The 21,075-nt window shown below is 39.6% G+C and overlaps 1 protein-coding gene across 3 annotated transcripts in view; it reads left to right on the top strand.

Annotated features, from left to right (window-relative positions):
* Positions 1 to 368: 368 nt before the first annotated feature.
* Positions 369 to 21,075, top strand: part of LOC311165045 (transducin-like enhancer protein 1) — a gene marked incomplete at its 3' end in the record, with an annotated part of 71,152 nt that continues 50,445 nt past the window's right edge. For all 3 annotated transcript variants that reach the window (XM_084224756.1, XM_084224755.1, XM_084224754.1), the window contains exons 1-4: positions 369 to 502; positions 1,088 to 1,188; positions 2,768 to 2,831; positions 2,926 to 2,970. In XM_084224756.1, coding sequence (XP_084080882.1) covers positions 479 to 502; positions 1,088 to 1,188; positions 2,768 to 2,831; positions 2,926 to 2,970 — 234 coding nt within the window. In that variant the 5' untranslated portion in view covers positions 369 to 478. The remainder of the gene's footprint in view (positions 503 to 1,087; positions 1,189 to 2,767; positions 2,832 to 2,925; positions 2,971 to 21,075) is intronic.

Raw genomic sequence — 21,075 nt, 5'->3', positions numbered from 1 at the left:
GCGAGGAGTCGCCTCCGCCTGGGGTTTCCGGCCTTACAATCGCATCGACCACTTGCGAGTCCGTGAAGGGGATTTTTCACTCCCTCTGAGGGGCGGCTGTTGCCTCCCCCCTGCGCCCCGTCAGGTCCCGTCCCGCCGCGCCCGGGCGTTGCGGGCGCCGCCCGCCGGTCGAAGCGCAGCCGAAAGAGCGCGGAGCGCTGGTGACCGTCCCAAGCGCGAAAGGCCCGTACGCCTCTCCCGGCCACCTTCAGCCCTCCTTGGAACAACAGCAACAAAGGACGCCGCGGCTGGGGAATGTCCCCGCGGCGGGGGCACTGAGCCGCGCCTCGCCACGGTGCTGCCCGCGGCGGCGAAGGGAAGGCGGTCGGCGGGTGTCGCCGCTCCTGTCCCCTTGGCGCACCGGGTGTGAAGCCGGGGCAGGGCGGGGAGTCTCGCCGTGAGAGCCGCGCTGCGAGGGAGACCCGCCGCGGCCGGAGCCATGTTCCCCCAGAGCCGGCACCCCGTAAGTACGGCTTGGGCCGCCGCTCCGCGGGGCCGGGGCGCGGGGCGAGGGCCGGGCGGTCCGGAGCGCACCTCCAGCTCGCTTGCTCGGCTGGAGCTGGGGGGGAGGGAGAGGAAGGCGCCCTCACAAGTTCATTCTCTCCGGGGTCGAGCGGCTCATCCTGCCTGCCGCAGCGGCTCCCAATACTTTTGCTGCGTGGGCAACTTACTCGCCTTTGGCAGGACGGCGGGGGGTCGCCGCCGGGCCAGGCAGCATCCGCCGAACACAGCGCCCAGAATGGGGCTGACTGTGCCTCCGCGGCGGGGGTCGGCGGGGAGGAGCCGGCACTTCCCGCTTTCGTGTAGACGGCGGCGGCAGGAGCGGGTGGGTCGGAGCCGGAGCGCGGTTAACCTCGGCCCCACCGCAGATGAGGGGAGGGAAGGCGGGTAACAAGTGCGCAGCGCCCCGGGGCGGGGGCGGACCGGGCCGGGCGCTCTCTCCATCCATCCGGCCCGGCCGCGATGGACAGCACCGCCTCCTCTTGCCCGCGGGGCGGCCGCGCAGTGTCTGAACGTGCATCTTTCTCCCGTGCCGCCACCGCGCCAGACTCCGCACCAGGCTGCGGGCCAGCCTTTCAAATTCACCATCCCGGAGTCGCTGGACCGCATCAAAGAAGAGTTCCAGTTCCTCCAGGCGCAGTACCACAGGTGAGCGCCGGCGGGCCGCCCCCGGGACCGGGGACTACGGGACCAGGACTAGCCCCGGCCGGGCGCGGGGGGCTGCAGCGAACGGGCGCGTCCAGGCGGTGGCGTGCGGCGTCGCGGCAGAGCCCCGCCGAGGGACCCCGACGGGCCCGGAGGGGAGCACGGGCAGCCCCGGTCCGCGGCCGGGCGCGGGCTTCCGGGTGGACGGGGCGCGTACGGGGAGACAGCCGTGCCCTGAACGGGCCCGTGCTCCCCGGGCAGCTGCGGAAGCTGAACTGTCGAAACTGGAGCGATCGGCACCTCTGTGCATTTGAAAAAAATACAGTGTGTCTTGGGAACCCGTATGTGGAGGGGTCATTTCAGTATATCATGAGAAAACCTGCACCAGCTCTGTGGCACAGCGCGTTAAGGAGGTTACTTCTCATGTTTGCTCATTTGTGTGTGGTGTTAATGCAAAAATTAATAAAATGCCAGCGTCCTGTGGTTAAGAGTCAGGGAGGACGGTTAAAACACACAAGTCCTCAGAGTAGTAACACAAAGTTTACTATAATCCATGGAAGTTGCACTCCTCGTTGCTGCTCTGCCCTTCAGAAGTTCTTTGTGAGTGTGTGCTTGCTGCTGAGGTCCTTTCAGAGATTTAGGATACAGGTTCTTTTTGATCCTGGTCATCTGGTGTTAAGGAACAATAATCTTCACTGATTTTGCACTTATGTGCACCTGGAATAATCGCGGAGGAGTAAAAGCTTTTCAGGTTTCCCAGTCAGAAATTGCTTGGTTTTAGTTATGCTTCCTCTTCTTTTACCTATGATACTATTGTCATAACTTGGTTAAGCCATTTATTGCTTAAAAAATACAATGTAAACTCTAAACATGTAGCTTTGTATTTGTGCGTGAAAAATACTGCTTGCACGCTAACTGTTCCATAGGATGGTCCACAAGTATCAGTAAAAAAAAAATCAGTTTGATAGAAAACAAAGGAAATATTGAGGTTCAGTGAAAGTAGTCAGAATTATATCAGAATTATATTTGTGATGAGACATGCAAAACAACTGAACTTTTGTTTATGAAAACAAAAATGGAAAAGAAACTTGCCAGCAAATGATAGTCAGAATTACCAGTTTTCAAGCACTGGGCAAGGTAACATTTGCTAGAATGTATTTAAGGTTAAGAATTATGCTCAAGTTGTAATTGTAAATGTGAGTAGTGTTACTTGGCAGTCATTTACTGAACGCTGTGTAGAAGAAATGCCTCTATTTTTATATTTTTTACTCCTGAGAAGTACTTGTAGGAAATTCAGACCCTATTCTAACTTGTAAGTTGCAGCACTTAGTAGCAGCTCTTTGTCAAAGTATCAAGAGTGGATATGTTTAGGTTCTGTAGACAGTTCAGGCCTCATACAGCACCCATGAAATGTTCTTTACATTTCTTCTTTGGCCTTTTTATTTCAAGTATGATGAAGTCTTTCTATATTGCAATTCAGTTTACTAGTTTTTTTAAATTAGCAGCTTCTGTCAAAATATAAATAGGGAGGGTAGATGCCAAAAAAATGACATGTTACATTAAAGCATGATCTATTTTGTAGCCTTAAATTGGAATGTGAGAAACTGGCAAGCGAAAAGACGGAAATGCAGAGGCATTATGTGATGGTAAGTATATTTGTTTTTATCTTTATTTCAATAAATATCTCCTAATACAATGTAAGTCAGTATAAGAAAATAATGTATGCTCATTTATTTGCAGTACTATGAAATGTCGTATGGATTAAACATTGAAATGCACAAACAGGTAAGACGTTTTGTTTTCTAAGCCGCAAAATCTGCAGTCTGTCTGGAGCATTTAAATGTAGCTGTGGTGTTTATGCTTAGATGACGGGTATCGTGTCTGAATCAATAGCCTGATTTGTAGCCTGATTAGTAGACCTTTGCCTTCCTCCTGTCAGATGAGGTGTAGATTAGGTTAAGCAGAAATACCTTTTTTGGTATTGGTTCTGAAAGACTTTGGCATAAATAGGAATGATCTTGTATTTGTGGTTTTAAAAATGCAGTTCAGTACTTTACAAGTTTGAGGTTTTTTGGGTTGGGTTTTTTTTGTTTGTTTGTTTTGTTACTGGTAGAGGCGCTGACATGTAGAACTGATCCTGTGTCTGCGTAGCATATGTAGTCATAGTTACTCAAATCCCTGCCTTGTAAAGGTATGAAGAGATTAGTGACTTGGAAAGCTCTAGTTATGACTGAGTTTGCAAGTTCCCATAAAATTCACACTTATGGCCACTATAATGGTGAATAAAAAGAGTATTGAACTGGAACAAGACACTAAGGACCTCATAAGAGAAGAAAAGCTAAATGATTGCACAGCCCAGAGGACCCTCAATTGAGTAGTCATTGTCTGCCAAATAAAGCATTAATGGCAGGGTGTAAGTATTCTGTAGATATGCTGACATTCACTTTTTCATCAAGATGCTAGTACAATAAGTCTTTCAGAAATCGATGGCCTCTTAAAAAAATTATCATTAGATGAAGTTGCACAGTTGGACACATTTCAAAGTGCAACAATACAATTCTTTCTTGATGTGTATGTGCTATTTCATCTAAAACTCTTGTTTCATTAAATTAAAGAGCATGGCTGACCGGCTAGGGCACAGCGAAGAAATTGATTAGTTCAGGCTTCAGATCTTCAGTATATTCAAAGACATTCATTAAGCAAGTGAATTACGGAGTTGAGTTTTGCTTTTGTAACTCTGAACTCTCTATTTTTTTTTTTTGTTGTTTGTTTTGTTTTCCCATAAAAATACCATATTTGGTAGGGCAGCATTGTAATTCCGTGATAGCTTTTTATCTACAAATCTGGGTAGGTATTCTTTAGGGTTTTTGAGGGTTTTTGCTTGTTTCAATTCAAAATGCCATTAAAATAAATCATATTATGACAACCTTTTTTTAAAATAATAATGCACCAAATAACCAGATGGAGTACCAAGCTTCATATTTGACTTGGTTCTGTACTGTAGCTTAACAAATTTTCTTGTGGTTTGTGTTTTAGGGCAATGTCAGTTTTTCCGTGAGGTGACTTTTGAGAGCATTGTGATTTCGAGATTTTTTTCTTGCATTTTTTCTCTTCAACAACTTCTTGGCATATTGCAACCTGTAAGGAAGCCAGTATCTATATAGAAAGATCATTTGCTGCAAAATGGATGTTTCATTCTTTGAAGAGAATGTGTGATTTCAGTTAGTGTACTAGGAATTAACTTTAGGTAAAATCAATTTAACCCGCAGGATTAAAATGGGTGAGAACTAGGGTTCCCACTTTGACCTTAACATATGTATAAAGGTTTAATGTTCTGTATGTATGGCAATTAGAATTATGTACCCAGTAGGCGGTGATACTTCGGAAGCTTTTAAGATTTATGACAGAGCATTATATCTGTGTTAGTTATAGCTGGGGAGAGTAGCACACACTTGCTCTGTGCGTGCTGCTAAGAAAATAATAGGCTTTTGAAGGTATAAATACATTTCTCTGGATGTGAGTCTCAGATACTGTGCTTTTACATGTTAAGTAATTCTAATTTCTGGTAAAAGTAGCACCTTCATGTTAAAGGCTATTGATTTAGATTCCTGCAGTGAGATGCCAAATGGTGTTGCAGTTCAGTATGTAGGTGGCCTTAGATTACAGGAAGAAAAAAAAAAAAACAAAACAAAACAAAAAAAAAAAAAAAAAACAAAAGAAAAAAAAACCAAAACCCAAAAAACCCCTAACAATGTCATTCTTCTGAATTTCCACTGCTAACGATAAGTTCTGAGGAGGCTTTTGACAGATAGTAATCATAATTCTTATTAACTGGTGACGTCTACCCCCAAGGGTGTAGCCAGGCTCAAATTGATGCTTTTTGCTGGCTGATCACCAGCATGGCCTAAGTGCTCATTATGTTGTAGAAAGGGCCTTTGGAGCTCTCATTACGTTTGACAGGAATTCTCTCTAGGGGGAAACTGGGCATTAGCTAGACTCCTGACAGGCTGAAATTATTCCTGCTTTATGGCTTATAACCAAATGCTAGCAAGGCATCATCAGGGGACACGAAAAATTGTCATTTCTGACAACATCTTTGTTACTGGAAAATGCAATGATGGGGAAACTTTCCAGTGAACAAGCATTAACATTTTTAAGGTCTTTCTCCTGTTTGGATGCTGTACTTGCTCTGTGTGAAACTCTTCAGACTGCTTGGACTGCTGTTTGAAAAACAAAATTACACTGCAGCAGAGCTTATTTATGGAGTGTGGTGTGTACATCACTGTTAAGGTACAGTCACTTAGATAAAATGAAGTACTTGCAGTTAGCCTGCATGTAAATGAGTTTGAGTTCTTGTACTGATGGATTTGTGTCAGCAGTTCTGTCTTCATTTAATTTAATAATCTATTATAATTTAACTAAAATAAAGTTAGTCAAGACTTGATGGTTGTTATAAATGGACTTAACTAAGGAGACCTTTGCGTACACAAAGAGCAGAGCTTTTCACTTGAATATGTTGCGTTTAAGTCCATAAATGGCTCCAGAAAATCTTCCCTCTCAAATCTAGCTTTGGCCCTTTGCAGTGCTTAACAGTGTTATGTGTGCTTAAATCAAGGTGCTGCTGTGTTTCAACCTGCTGGCTGAATAGTGGTCAGGAAATAATCTTTCTGACACATTTGTGTTTAGTTTAGATTTGGTTTTGTGTTCCTTCTTTTTCTGCATAGGTTTTTAAACTTCAGAATTCCAGAGATTTTTTTATTAAGAGCATGTTTTACGTAGACACTTACACTGTGTTCATAGAAATTATTTTAAGGTGAATAGTTACTGACCAAGTTTTGCATGTCTGAAACAGAAACAACCACCTGAGGATTTGTTTAGGTATGATGTGGTTTGATTTAGATGTTGTTTTCATATGTGTCAGGACAGAATGAATAAGAACATTGTGTGGTCTTCAGTTTCTTTTTTGTGTTATGCTGTCCAAGTGAGATTTTCCCCAATGTGACATCTGTGGCTGGCAAAGCAGATGAATCAAGTGCTAGTGCCAAGATGAATAGTTGGTTGGGTGTTAAAAATCCTGCTGTACTTAAGAGTTGCTGCCCTTGGCTCCTAGGGCACTGTGTCTTTATTTTCGCCAGCTCTGCTTGTCATCTTCTGTCATAAGTCAGAAGATAAGGTTTCCTGTGCATTTAATGTCTGGATTGGTTGGGTGCAAGATTATCTTTTGTTCATTGGCAGGCAGCCACAGGAAAAAAAAATTCAGCAGTGCTGAACCAAGTGCTAGACTTATAAACTACTGCAGTGTCTGGGTTTCTGCTATCCCAACAGTTATAGCAAGGTTTCCTTCTCTATGGGCAGGTCTTTTTGATCGCTGTGACCTGCCTGGAGGCAGACCTGTCATTCAGTAGCTTGCCTGTTGTAGAAAAGTATACAAACTCCAAAGCTGCATTGTATCAACCAGTTGTACAGGAGTTACATGTCTGTTTTATCCTGGACTGTTCTGTGGAATCATTTCTAATGCTTCATGGCAAAGGACAAAGTCTTCTAATGATATCTCATTAGAACATCAGTCTTCAGGAGAGGGTTAAACAGGAGGGAATTAAGGAGCTTAGTTAGCTCTCTGCAGCTCTTGAGTAGGATGGCTTTGCTATTGAAAGGGATTTAAAGATAAATTAATTTTCGTCTTTTTTCCTACATTTTAATTATTGGAATGAAAAACTCCTTAAGGTTTTGGTGGTGTGCAGTGAATGTTTCAAGAGCTTTTTGCAGTTGGCACAGCCACAAAAGACATGAAAAAACTGTTTTTATTTAAAAGAGAAAATGGTAGGCTTGATTGTGACAGTATTTTTCTCTGAAAAAATTGTACTTATTCTACAAATATTTGCTTTCTAAATGAGTACAGTTGTGTCAGCAGCCTAGCTATTTCAACCACAAATAGAGTTGCCAGTTTTAAAGAGGAGAAAAGACTAGAGTAATTACCTCAACTTTCGTGACTTTTGAACCATGTTTCAAGCTTGAGGCCAACATTATTGTGAAGGAGTTATCTGACAGATTCAGGGCACTGTGAAGTACATCTCCATGTGGCTTTCACATAACCATGTTGTCAGATACCATCTATTATGTCAGCTCCATATAGAACTTAATTCAAAAGCGTGTCAGAGTGTAAACACTGTACATATGTTAAATAGGGCCCGATCATCTCTCATTTTAGACTTAGTCTACCAGATTTCAGGTTCCTCACAGAGCCAGAGTGAGGAACACTATTCCTACCAGCTACATTGTTGCATTTCCCTTGCATTGCTGGAGCTTGCATTGCAAGGTCTGTTGATGTACTTTGCATATCTGTTCAGTTGGAGGGAAGGAAAAAAAAAGGGCTGGTGACTTTCGGGCTAGGGGGAAGAGTAGGAGGGGACATGCTTTCTGAATGTGTAATATCTTTTTGTCACAACAGATTATGTGGGGAAAGCTTAATGGTTTTCCTCCTTCTGCTGGTTGTTATACAAAATCAAGCTGAGCATCTGAATTGCCTTTTGTCCCTTCCTACTTGAGTGTTTGCAGCAAACTACTAAAATTGCAGTGTCTCCTATGCAGAATGGAAAATTAGGATCCTTTAGACTTGATAGATCACCTCTGGCATACCATAAAAGCCTTTAAAACCAATTTTGGATCCACTGGCGCTTATCAGAAGACTGCACAGTACCTACTTTAAAAATGATAACAGCTTTGTATGGAACTAATGAAATTACTTTCCAGCTTGGGGTAAGATTTAGGGACATCTAATGGCAATTATGTCAAACACTACTATTGTCACTGTCTGCATCACACTTCTTACTTGGATTCTTAAGTGTAGGTATTTGAATAATAGCTGCTTACATAGTTACTCTCAGAAAGGGGAAAAACAAAGGCAGGGAGAATTCATAGTTTTGTCTGCATTTAATTGTCAAAACAACTAGTTTAACAGATTAGTCCTTATGATTAAGTGAACATGGAGGTATACCAGTCCTCTCATTTCTAAGCACTTAGAAAAGCAGGAATCAAACCTACGCTAGAGGAATCAAAATCCTCCATACTTCCCTTATATTACTTTCTAGTAGGGTCACCTAAACAAGCTATCAGGCCCGTACCCCGAAAATGATGGTTCAACTCCTTCCCCTGCTAATGAACCTCCAGGCAAAACTTAACTTTTATTACTAGTCTACTCCTAGGAACAACCATTACAGTCTCAAGCAACCACTGAATTATGGCCTGAACCGGCCTTGAAATTAACATTAGCCATCCTGCCATTGATCTCAAAATCCCACCACCCACGAGCCATCGAAGCTGCTACTAAATACTTCGTAACTCAAGCAGCTGCTTCAGCCCCAGTCCTATTCTCTAGCATAACCAACATGTGACACACTGGACAATGTCATATTACTCATTGAGGACTAACAGATAGTCCTTATAATATTACTTGGAGGCTACGACTTCTAAAGTTCTTGCAAGTTGATCCCATAGTCAAGCTGAATTTGCAACCTGTACATTGTAAGTATCAAATTTCTTGATATCTTCAGATACTTAAAAGTATCTTCAGATACTTACAAGTATCTACTTGTAAGTATCAAATTTCTACTTAAAACAGTTTTCTGGCGGTAATATTGCATGACATGTCAGGGCAACACTTTCTAGTGTTTGACCTGCCCTTATTGTGAAGAATTTTGTCCTTCACCAACTGGGAGTTTGCCTTTCCGCACTGGTAACTATTGTGTGCCTTTTGTTCTTCTATTGTGCACCTCTGAGAAGGAGCTGACATAGTCCTGTCCATAGTCACTTCTTTTTCAGCAATGAGGTCTTGTCTCCCCATTAAACCCCTTCTTCCTGAAGCTAATCAAATCTATTTTCTCCCTGGTATGATGTGTGCTCTGATTGCCTGATCATCTTACTGGTGATGCTTAGAGACTTGCTCCAGTTTAGCAGCATCTTCCTTCTTGCCAAACAAGGGAACAGAAAAGGGAATTATTTCATTCAGCCAGTTGGTTACAGTCATTCTGCTGTGTCTTCACATGAGGTGTAGCCTTCATCAGCACGAGTGTGGTGCTGATGCATATTCAACTTGGTCTCCAGAGCCCTCCTCTTCAAAACTGCCTTCTAGTGTTTTTCCACCAGAAACACTTGCTGTGCTGTTGTGGGGAGAAAGTTGTTCCTGATCTTTGTTTGCTTTGAACCTGGTTTCCACTGTATTAGATGGTCACTGCTTCTCAGGACAGAAGCTGTTGATGCCTAGCTATGTTTTCAATGAAGTCAAAATGTTGTACCTTTTGCAGCCCATCTGTGTTCACCCCTTTTAAGGTTGGGCAGTCTCAGCTTAAACAGTTGTGAAGCTTTCTTTGATCACTTTCTTTTCTTTTCACTCTAACTTTTTGAATTTTTAACTTAGACTTTTGAAAGGGGAAACTAGAACTATATTCAGCTCTAAGGATGCTGATGAATGAAAGATTTGTATTGACACCTTTTGCTGTTTTCTGGATGGTTTTTGGTTTTGTTTTTTTTTAATTTTTATTTCTTCTTCAGTAAAATTTCCAAGTTTTTCCTTTTCACTGCCATGAAATGCTGATCTGCTGGAGACTCCTTTCACATTTGAGTCTTGCTCATGAATGATAATTGTAAGCTCAGGGACCATCATTTTAGGTGGCTAGGGATGTCTACTCCTAGTGTGTGTAAATCTTGTTTATGTACAATTGTTTCATTGCCCATTTACTCTTGTAAGGTCTCTTTGCAATTCTTGAGCCATTGCTTTTACTTTCTTATGGATAGAATAATGTATTTATATTTCCTTGCAGCCTTTGTATTTACTTTCTTTCTAATTCTTTTATAGAGCAAGTTTCCTTACTTGCCTCTTGCTGTCTTTTCCAGGCTGTGCTGCTGATCATATTAGTAAAACAGATTGCAGCAAAGGCCCCTGTGAAACTCCACCGGTGAACTGTTTCTGGCATAGTGCTGGAGGTGATTGAAAAGTTGATTAGAGCTTGCTGAAATTGAGTTTAATCTTAACTGAACGCTAGTTAAATTAGGTTAGACTTAAAAATCAGTTATTTCCTGAGGTTGTCTCTTTTAAGAAAGAAGCCTTAGTGCTGTGCAAACAAAAAAAACCTCTAACAAACCAAAAATTTAAAATACTGCAATCCTGTGAAATAACACTATAAGCCTTTTTTGATTACAATTTCCCTTGAAAGTATTTTGATTATAATTTCAAGTTAGAGATTTTAATATTGCTTCCATGACAGCAACAAGGTGGGCTGTTTGGATTTCTTTTGTTTTGAGTGTTGAGTCTTATTTCAGTTGTTAGCAAGCCTACTTACAAAATACACTTTCTAGTATGGGGAAATCACTTCAGGAAATTAATGTGTTTTGTGAGTGTCCCTGAACTTTTTTATAATGGTAATACTCTGTGTCTAATCAGAAATCACAGAGTGTATTAGAAATGTCTAGTCACTAACTGGAGATTGGTTAAGTTGCTCCCACCTTTTCTTTATGTCCTTCAGAATATTTCTTCTTTGTGAACAAATTAGCACTGATGATTAAATTACAGTTTAAAGTTCTTTGAGGGGTATTAGGTAAGCTTTGTGTTAGAGCTGCCTGTCTGAAAGTATTTTGTACTTTATACATTATCTGAACAGCTAACTAGCCTTTTTGGCTATATGATAACCAAACAGAAAACTGAGGTTAAGTTGTGTTTTGCTTTAAGACTTCTTAGTTTGTTTGGGTTTTTGGATTTTTTCTTTTTGTCCCCCTCCCTCAGCAATATGGATGTTCTCTTTTTTCTGTTTGGTCTTTTTTTTCTTTGTCTTGAAGCTTTTTGATGTTTGCGTAAACAGTTGGTCAAAGCAACTTACTTGTAAGGTGACCAGTCACTGTATTGACACAAGAACAGACACAATAGAAAACTGCATTAGGAGGGAGGCCGTTGGGATTTGCAGTAAATATATTACAGAACACAAGTGCATTGCCGATACTGCTTGTTTAGCAGTTTGCAAGGGCAATGGTAGTATGGATTTTTGAATTAGAAGGGAAGGACTGATCTTTCTGTGTGCTGGAACATGTAGTTGATGGCTGAGGATAAAATTGATTTAGAGAACAAAATGCTGCCATCTCTATTTGTGCCATTTTAAAGGCTTCTATGGATTAGCAAGCAAAAACAAAAGATAGCTTTCATTTTGGAGAATGGGAACAGGAATGGGTATGCTTGCTGACCTGCATCTTGATAAGACATTAAGTCTATGAGAACCTGCTTTTGTTAGCTCATGAAAAAGAAAGGACATCTGAAACTGGGTGGGTTTTATGATCTGTGGAAATCTGCCTGTTTATGAATTTGGTTTTTAAGCATTCTAAACCCCTTGAAATGCCCTGCTCTCTGCTTCAAGACATGATGATCTCAACTTCAAGTATAGAAATTGGAATTAAGCTGGGGAGAAGGGGTGAAAACCCTACACTTTCTTGGGAAAAATGACTTGCAGAAAGATCATTCTTTTGTACTTTCGCTCCTACAGTTCCTATTTACAACAAAGTTTTTTGTTTCACAAAAAAAAGGTAAAATGTTCATCTTTCTTTAAGGAGCAAGGGTGTAAGGGGATTCTGAATTTCTATTGTTGTAAAATGCTGTTGTAAAATTACTATTGTTGTAAAATGGTTGGTTATAAGATTTCCAGCTGTTACTTTTTCAGACAGTAAACTAGGTTAGCTGTCCGTGGCCTCAAATGGTGACTATATATTGTCAGTTAAACAAGAGCAAAATTTTCAACAAGACCTATGGAAAGGTTTTAGGTTATTTATTCAAACTGAAATATGAACTCTAGAATCACGTCACTAGCAGGGACCTAGTGCCTCCCTGTATCCTCCTAGTGGGATCAGCTGTACCAATGTCATTGCTGATAGAATGCTTGTTCTGTTAGCAAAGACTTCAACAGTAGCGGCAACCCTCAAGCTCTTCAGGTAACAGATTGCTTTTATGTCCTTGCTGTTGAAGTGCTTCTTCAGTTACAGTTTCAGTCTTTTCTGTTGTAGCTTCAGCTCCTTACTACGCATTTTCTTCACCCTGGATAAGGAGAGCAAATCATTCCTCTGCCTTCCAGAACCATGCTGCATACCTCTAAAGTGGAGTGCTCATTCTCTGAATGGTGTTGCCCAGCTGAAGTACAGTACTCCAGGGGAGGAAATGCCATGCTGAGTGGCATAGAAGGCTTACTTAGAATACGGCTTACTGCGGTGGCAGCCTTTTCTCAACAGCCTGCTATTGACTTATGTTCAACTTCTGATCCTCTGTGACCGAGAGATTCATTCCTAAGGCCCATTATTTCCTTTTCTTTTATGTTCCTGTCTAGGCATGTTATGGGCCTTTATCCCTGTCCTTTTTACTTTTCAATCCATTTTTCCATTCACTGTAAAGTGAGTTCTGAAGCTATTCTCTAGCATATTCTGTCTTTCTCAGCTTGAAACTCTTTGCAAATTGAGGATTAGGGTAAATGAAGAGATCTTTATGCTTGTTAGTGGGAAATACTAAAAAATACTGGACCTATCATGAATGCAGGACTTCTTAGTTTCAAAAAAACCCCAAATGATTTTATCCATACATGGTTTAATAATTGAGCAGTTTTGTCCTTTTTCCCATGAAGTTTTTGCTGTGCTGCTAGTGTGGTTCCTAATAATGCTATGACTGTCAGATTGTTAACATTATCTTTCTCTCTTATCCATAATAACTTTACCTTTTTGGACTTTGCATAATTCTGATGGTTTTTGCTGAAAAATATTTCTGAGCTGTTTTTTTTTATGGCACTCTTGTCTATTAGAATGCAATTTAGATAGTCTTTTTACTATTGTTTCTATTCTGTAAGCAACAGAATATATATAAAAATAATAAAATGGGTAAGGAATTTAGTGTCTTGTTTCCAAAGTTTTGCTGAAAGAATTGTGAACCTTTTTCCCTACATAGTGAAAATATGCATTCTGCTCACCTTCCTTGCAAATCCTGTGTGGTGGGTAGTTCCACTAGTTACTATCAAAGGAGTGGTCAATCCTCTTAACTTGTTATTCATTAGTGAGTCACCTGATGGCACCTGAAGCATTGATATGAATAAGTGTTAAAATTGTTTTTCTGACTTGATAGATTTTTGAAACTGAGCTGTGACTATACTAAGTATTTTTAAATGGTGAAACTACATTTAGAGTAGTGCATGTGACTTAGTTGGTATGCTTACTTTGGTATGCTTACTTTGGTAGTTATTTCTAAAGTCTGATTGTTGCATAATGATTAGATTCTCCCCCCTCCCCCCCCATAATTCAGACCCTTGTCTTAATATTTCTCTTCTGTTGGATGGCATACTTATCATTCTAGTAAATAAATTCAAGTCTTATTCTAGTCTTACTTGAATGCTGATACGGACAGAATCCTGACTGGGAGCTTTGTTATTGACTTGCATACTGTAAATGTATGTGCTTGGTTTGAGGAACTTTATGCTCTGATTTTTTTAGAAACTTATTCCAGGTACTTCTCCAGCTGTGTAAGGGCTTTGACTTTCTACTGCCATCCCAATCGAGTGGCTCAGAGTGACAAGTACTGAAAAGATATTTGCAGGAATTACAGTGTGGATTGTGGAAGTAAGAGCAAAATGGGAAGTAGTTTTAAAATAGTGTCCTAAACTAAATGAAGAGCCACTGGTGCCCTTTCATGGTAGGAGTGTAGCAGTTAGGGTTATACTTTTTATGCTCTTTTTATCTTTCTGTGCTCTTTGTCTCCTCCTTCTTACTGTGTAGTGCAGTGCTGCTCAGTTGTCCAGAGTAAATCAAGTTCTTAGTGACCTTAAAGATAATACTGCAAAGTATGCTGCATAATTTTGGAGACCATGCTGCTTATAGAGCACCATAACTTGTTAGAGTGTAGTCAGATGAGGAGAACTCATTGATAGCTTATATTTCTCCCAAGAACCTCTTGAGTCTCCTAATACTTTGGGCTATTCTCCTACTGGATGGACATCTCCTGTGAGCTACCTGATGTAGTGGTCTACCAAGCTGGTCCTTTCCCATTTTATATTATAGTAATGTTATCTGCCTGATTAGTTGTTGAGATGTTTGACAGGTCTTTAGATGTCTGCAGTATGGTTCAGAGAAATTGTGTCCCTGGAGGCAAAGGTGGCAAAGACCACTTCTGGATTGGAGTCAGCCGTTGATTCTCTCAGCATCTCTTGGAATCTAAATAAAAGTGGGAACTCTGTGTCCTGGAAAACAGCTTGAAAGTAAAACAAAGCTGTGTGCTCACTTAAGAGATTTAAATACTTCTGTGTGTATTTAAGGTTAGCTTAGGCTTGGAAACTAAACAATGAAACTAAAATTTTGATAAACACACCTTTTGTAGTTGTGAGTGCTTAAGCAAGATGGGCTGAAGTTAGATTAAAGGAGAAATGTGGTAACTGCCCTCTTTAGCCAAGTTTAAGAAGAGTCTTGACATAGTGAAGATATGTGAAAGGAGCACTTCGACATCTTGACAACAGATTCTTTGTTGCCCGTTGGCTTTGTTTCAACAGGACTTAGAGCTGTAAATGGGATGGGCAGTTGTGTGCAGTGGTTCATTGAGTTACACACAGCCTCTCTATTTTTATAAAGCATTGAAATTAGACATCTGAAATATATCCAGTCACTTTACACTTGAATGGGATCCAAATCTGTAGTAGATATTTGGCAAGTGTAGCTGTTGTCTTATGCATCATACGTAGCTTATGTTTAAATTATTGTGACCTTTCTGTAACTTAAATGAACATCTAAGAGGATTCAGATGAAAGTAGTTTAGGTACTGAATTAAAGCTCTCTAATTTCACTTTGGAAACTATATAGCATTCAGGATCTTTATGCTTTTGAATTTTTATTCTGTTAATATTTCTGCTACTTCTTCCTTTCCTCACTCCCATTTGCAATACAGTGGTCTTTTGGTTTTTTTTATTGCTAAGGGTTTTTCATCTCAGTCTTCTGGGATTTTAATATCATTTTGTGGGTGACTGATCTCACAATTAAAATGAGTAGTGCTAATATGGGGCAGAAGGAGAACTGTATTTATTATTTACATGTCATTCTAAACTGAAGTTTATGCCCAAAATACAGAGATTATTTCTGTTGCTGAAATAAATTCTACCCATTGCTTCTTGTCGGATTGAATATCAAGTATCTGTTGAGAGTAAACCTTCTCATTCCTTCCTATTGATGATAGTATTAGTGATGACAGTGTTTGTAATTTAAAATACAGTTGGAAGGCCGAGTTCCGCAGTTTGTCACAGGTTGGTTAATACGGCAGTAAAAGGCGAGATGGATGTGGCTACTTGTGCAAGTGTATTACTCAGGAGGCCTGTAAATTTGATTGGCTGCTGCAGTTCTTCCAGAATCATTGGATTTGAGAGCAATAGAAAGATAAGATATCCAATTACCCAAATGATTTGCAGGGTTAGCCAACGTTGTCATGGAAACGCAAGTTGGAACAAATTAAATTTTAAGCAATAAAATAATCTTAAAGCACGTCTGGGAACAAGAAAATTTGGCAGTGGCACTTACCTGAATTGAATCTTAGCTTGACACGCTGTTGTTTGACATTGATATACTGTGGGGGCCTAAACTTTTAAATAGCATGTTGCCTTTATTTTTTTTTTCTTTTTCAGCCATTGCCAAAATGGAATGTAGTGTATTAATTTTAAATAAAAGGGCATTCATAATATATGCATATCTCTGTGCTCAACCTGGATTCAATAACATGAATAGCAAAGTTCACAGAATGCTAGCCTTAATAATTTGAAGCTTTTGAGTGTTTAGGTTTTGAGATTTAATTATAATTCCAACATCCCCTCATCCCCTGAATTCTTAGCAACTAATTTTTGGAGGTGCTAGAGTCTTGCTATAGCAAGTACTAACAAAGCACGCAGAAAGCTAAAAACAGTGAAATACAGAAAGCTAAGCACAGTGAAATGCGTATTTTTTCCTGTAATTGCTCTCTGAATGTGTCTGATTTTCCTTTTTTTGAAGATTTTGATCACAAAAAGAAAAGAAGGATTTGTCTTTTAAGTGCACTGCTTGTTTCAATGATTCTGTTGGACAAATTATAACAGTAAATGGATATTTAACTTCAGCGCAAGACTAAAATATACAGTTTCTTGCTGCATTTCACAAGTCTTTGGGTATTTGAATGAGTTCTGCCTTGCAGCAGGGATTAAAAAAAAAATGGTCAAGCATGTCCCAGAAAGAGGGCTTTTATTCACATGCCTTACAGACAGATGGAGATGAAAACTGGGCTGAGGTCAAGCCATTTGCAGCATTCTCACAGGCTTCGATTTTCTTCTCATCCCCACCACAGATAATCTCAAATGATTCAGTAATGACCAAAAGTGCAACGTTGACCTTTCCTCCCCAGTGGATTACTGTGTTACATGCTGTAAATGGCAGGAAGTCCATTTTGTCCTTCCAGGAGGAGTTCAGTGTTGTACTTGGCTTTCTAAGTCTTGGAAGTGTAAGCAGAAGCAGAATGCCTTAGAATTACCTTCTAAAGCTTTTGTGAATGTGTTTTAACAGTATATTCCTTTGTGTGCATTAAAGGCTGATTCTCTGATTCTTTTGCTTGAAGGGAATGAATTAGGACATGCTTCTTTGGTATTATCAGAACATTGGCGTTTTTTGCTTTATTTTTAATCATGTTGTTCCTAAGCTGTATTTTTCTGAATTTATTACAAATCTCATTTTCAAAATTGGATCAAAATAATAGCATAAATAAGAATACTTCAAAACTGGAGCAGTGCTTTCAGATCTGATATAATTTTGTGATACTGGAAGTTCAGCGCAGGAATGAATAACAAGCTTCTGACACGAAATGGACATTTTTAGCTAAGCATTGCTTTGTAAAATAGAATCTGGACAGCTTTGACGAGCCTCAGCAATAATAATGGAGCCGCTGTTTCAGGACAAGTGATTGCTAAAACTAACATGTTGCAAGATTTAATTTTTTTTTTAATTACCATGGATCCTGTAGTTAAAGTTAGTACTGGGATATGTATCAGTAGACACTGGTTGCAGCCAACTCAAAATTACTCCCATTGAAACCTCTGAAGCTGAAAGGGGATTAACTAATTCTCCTCAGAGAAACTCTGTGTTCTTCACTCAGAAGTTAAACTGCTGGTTCCCATAAGCTAGGGCTTCTTACATAGAGCTAAAATACACATGGGTGTTTGTTATGCTGTGAAATAGAACTTAAATACTTGTATTATACTTCCTTTTAATTTCATTGCAAAAATCTGTCCTTTTCAAGAAATGGTGGTGATTTAGGTATGCTACCTTACGTGGAGCTTTGGAAAGTACAGGCTATCAAAGTGTAAAATTATCTGGAACAGACTGCTGTGAAGGAAAACAGGTCAATACCTTTTTCTAACAATGCAGAGGGAAAACAGAATTCAATTCTACAAACAAGCTTAAGTCCATAGCAAAAAGCCTGATTTAAATGAGTGTTGTATTTAGTAACTAGTCTGGCTGCTTTGTTCTTTGTCATTATGTTAAGAATTCACTTTAACAAGTGTGCAAGACAAACTTAAGCACATACACTTGAGTTTGGCAATGGTTGGGTCAAAACATTTAAGTCCTTAACTAAATGGAAGAGAGGCAAAAAAATTACACAAGTGAAGAGAAAAAAATCCATCAGCTCAACTTAATTTTACAAAATGCAGCTGAATTCCTTCATGTTAATTTTTAATGATACTTCAGAAAGGAGGGTAGCACTTCAGTCTGGGGTTTGACTAGACATTTGCAAATAAATCAAAAGACAATCATTACAGCAGCAAGAACCAGTGAATGATGTAGTTTTGTTATTCTTTGATGGGCCTCACACTCAAGTTCTCTATTAAAAATGAATGTATTCAAGAGGCTCTGCATTAAGAACACAAACAATTAAGGGCACTTCAGATGCTTTGCTAAGAGCTGCCCTGGAGCACAGAGGACTTCATGAGAGATCCCGGCTTCTGTAGCCTGCTTTACCAAGGAGCCACAGAACATGAGCAATTAGTCATGTTTGTCTATGTTTGAGTAGCTTTCTGCAAAGTTTTCTTTGTTTATTCATCCTTAGGACCTCTTCATATGTCTCAAGATGAGCAGTTAGGTAGTAGTTACGTTTTATTTGAAGGCCTCTAGAAAGAGGAGATAAGTACCTTTATTTTAAGATTTTCAAATTCATGAACCCAGGTCTGGGGGCTGACTCTAATGACACCAGTTACTGATGTCTAGTCTTGATTAACTAAACTGTCCTTGACTCTTTCAGAAAGGGTTTTGCTTTCCAGAATGAATGTGTACACACTTAGGGCACGTGCACATGCATACTCAAGGGTATTTCACCTTAAAAAGCAAACGCGCATTGTCTATTGATGTAACATTTATATTTAAAGTAACATATGTTCCTTTTTTCTCAATCCTGAAAACAACCTCTTGTAACTCTTGATAGGCAAAATTACATAAATTGTGCATTGAAACTTAACTTTGACAAATTGCTAGACAACAAAAATATTTTTAACATATTTGTGAATGATTTTTTTTTACTTAGAGGGCAGCAAACAGGAGCTGCATGAAATTGCATAGTAGATAAATAATTGCATAGTAGATAAATAATTTTAAGTACTTCAAACGTGTGTGAAAACTCTGTTGCACAAATTGCCTTTTAAATGCAAGCACCCTTTTTTGATTAATAGAATAGTCATTTCAATTTTCATTGTAGATGTCTCTTAACTGGCACTTGTAACAACAGCAAGAAATCTCAAAATAAGCTTATTTTATGGCATGTACTTTTAAGTTTATCTAGCATTTTAGTTGAATTAAGGTTGCTGTTTATATATGGTAATCAATGATGCCCAGCTTTGGTAAAGACAAACTAAGAAGAATACACTTTTTTTTTCCTGTTCTGACACTAAATCAGGTGTGATAATGTTTATTATGCCTTCGTTTTTAGCAAATAAATTAAATATCTAACTGACCTTCATTGGAAGGCAATTATAACCTTATGCACATGATACTGCATTTTTGTCTTACTGTTTGATGTCATGTATGCTATTCTTACAACATCTGTGTAGCCCTGATATTTGGGATTTGGAGCACAAAAATTCAATAATATGGACAACTTGCATGTTTTACAGACTCTACTAAAAATAGGACTGGATTTTGTTTCCTTATAGCAACACTAAGGACATTTACTTTAGAATACGGTAAATGTATAGGCCGTTTGTGTGGCCCATACAGGCCAAAGAACTTTGCAGTAGACACCAAGTGAGCTTCTTACTTTATTCTTTCACTATCCCCTCTTGTCACCTGCTGTGATTCATACTTGTTCCTGCCTGAAAAACAAAATTAATCCCATTGGTCTAGGGCAATTAAGTCCTTGGATCCTAAACATCTTAGCTAAACATCATCCAAATAGATTGCTATGCAACAGATTACCTTTCCACAGCTGATGTACCCTGCTTTCTGGAGAGCTATACTAGTTATGTGGAAAAATGCCCATTAGTACATGTGTTTGTTTGTTGGGGTTTTTTCCCTTTAACAGAGAAATACCAACAGATTGGGTAATAGTTAAGTCTGATAACCAGTAATAGATAAGCTGGTAACTTCAAAGTATTGACTTTGCTATTATGTATGTAGTACTAGTACTAGTACTAAAGGCTAAACATGGAATTATAGATGTTTTATGGCTGTGGCCCAGACACAATGGAGAAGACCACTGTGGCACTCTGTGAAATGATAGCTGCTTCAGCTGAGACTAGAGATATGTTCACCTTGTTGCAGGGGGCAAAGATTTCATTGCCCTTAGTTAAGGCAAACCTTTTAATCCTAGGAAGAAGCCATCCCAGAACTTCTTTGGAAGCTTCTGCAAAACTATAGTTTTGGGTGTGTCAAATATCAGACTTTGGTCAGGTGGAGTGCTTCATGTCAAGAGAGATGAGGTGTTTTACAGGCTTAGATGCCATCATGTATTTTCCCTGTGTGTGTCAGAGGTTTGGAAGGAGGTGTTAAAGCTTGCTAATTATGCTTAGATCCCAAATCACCTCTCTCCTGAGACATAGAACTAGAGGGTTGATTTTGTATCCCAATTATTATGTGACTGATGTAGAAAGATCAACATATCATAGTGTCTTCTTAAAAACCCTCAGAATTATTGGAAAGTTCAGGAAAAGGCTTGGCAGAGAGTTAACAGTTTTAGTCTGACTTAGGTGAGTTTATCTTTGCTCAGCTTTAATATGTGTGATTTCATAGAAGGCCTAATGATTCATCGTAGTGACTGCTTGTTTCTTCTGTCTTGAAACATTAAAGAAACCCCAACTAACCAAGAAATATCTCTATGGAGATATCTTTATGGAAATATCTTTATGGAGAGATGGACAGGAGCTGTTTAGTGTCTCTTACATAAGCTGTGTTCTTGTCTGGGTGCTGATTTTGGTTTTGTGCAACTGTGCTACAGTGACTGAAATTCCTGTTTTTAAGGAAGACTGTGGAAACTGTATAGGTAGCTTGAGGGTTAATTATAATAGCGGTTCTGAATTATGGTCAGAGGTATGGGTCTGAAAGGCTGTAAACACAGAGAACACTGAGTAATGAGAGAAAAAGATCCCTTTACCCCACCAGGAATCCAGGGTTTAGGTTGACATGACAAAATGGGAGATACAGAAGTAGAAGATATATGAAGCTGTTGAAAAATGGGACTCAAACTCTTTGTCCTGCTGTAATCTCTGTTGATTTCCCTGAAGGATTGTTCCGTTCTTTACTGGTTCCTAACCTTGTTCCCCTGCTGTTCATGGTTTCACAAATTTACTGTTCACAAGATTTTCTGATCTGTTTTTTTTCATTGTTTGCATTATTTTAATT

Source organism: Fringilla coelebs (genome assembly GCF_963513975.1).
Source record: "Fringilla coelebs genome assembly, chromosome: Z".
NCBI lineage: Eukaryota > Metazoa > Chordata > Aves > Passeriformes > Fringillidae > Fringilla > Fringilla coelebs.
Note: the sequence above shows the minus strand (reverse complement) of the source record. Positions and strands in the feature narration are given on the sequence as shown.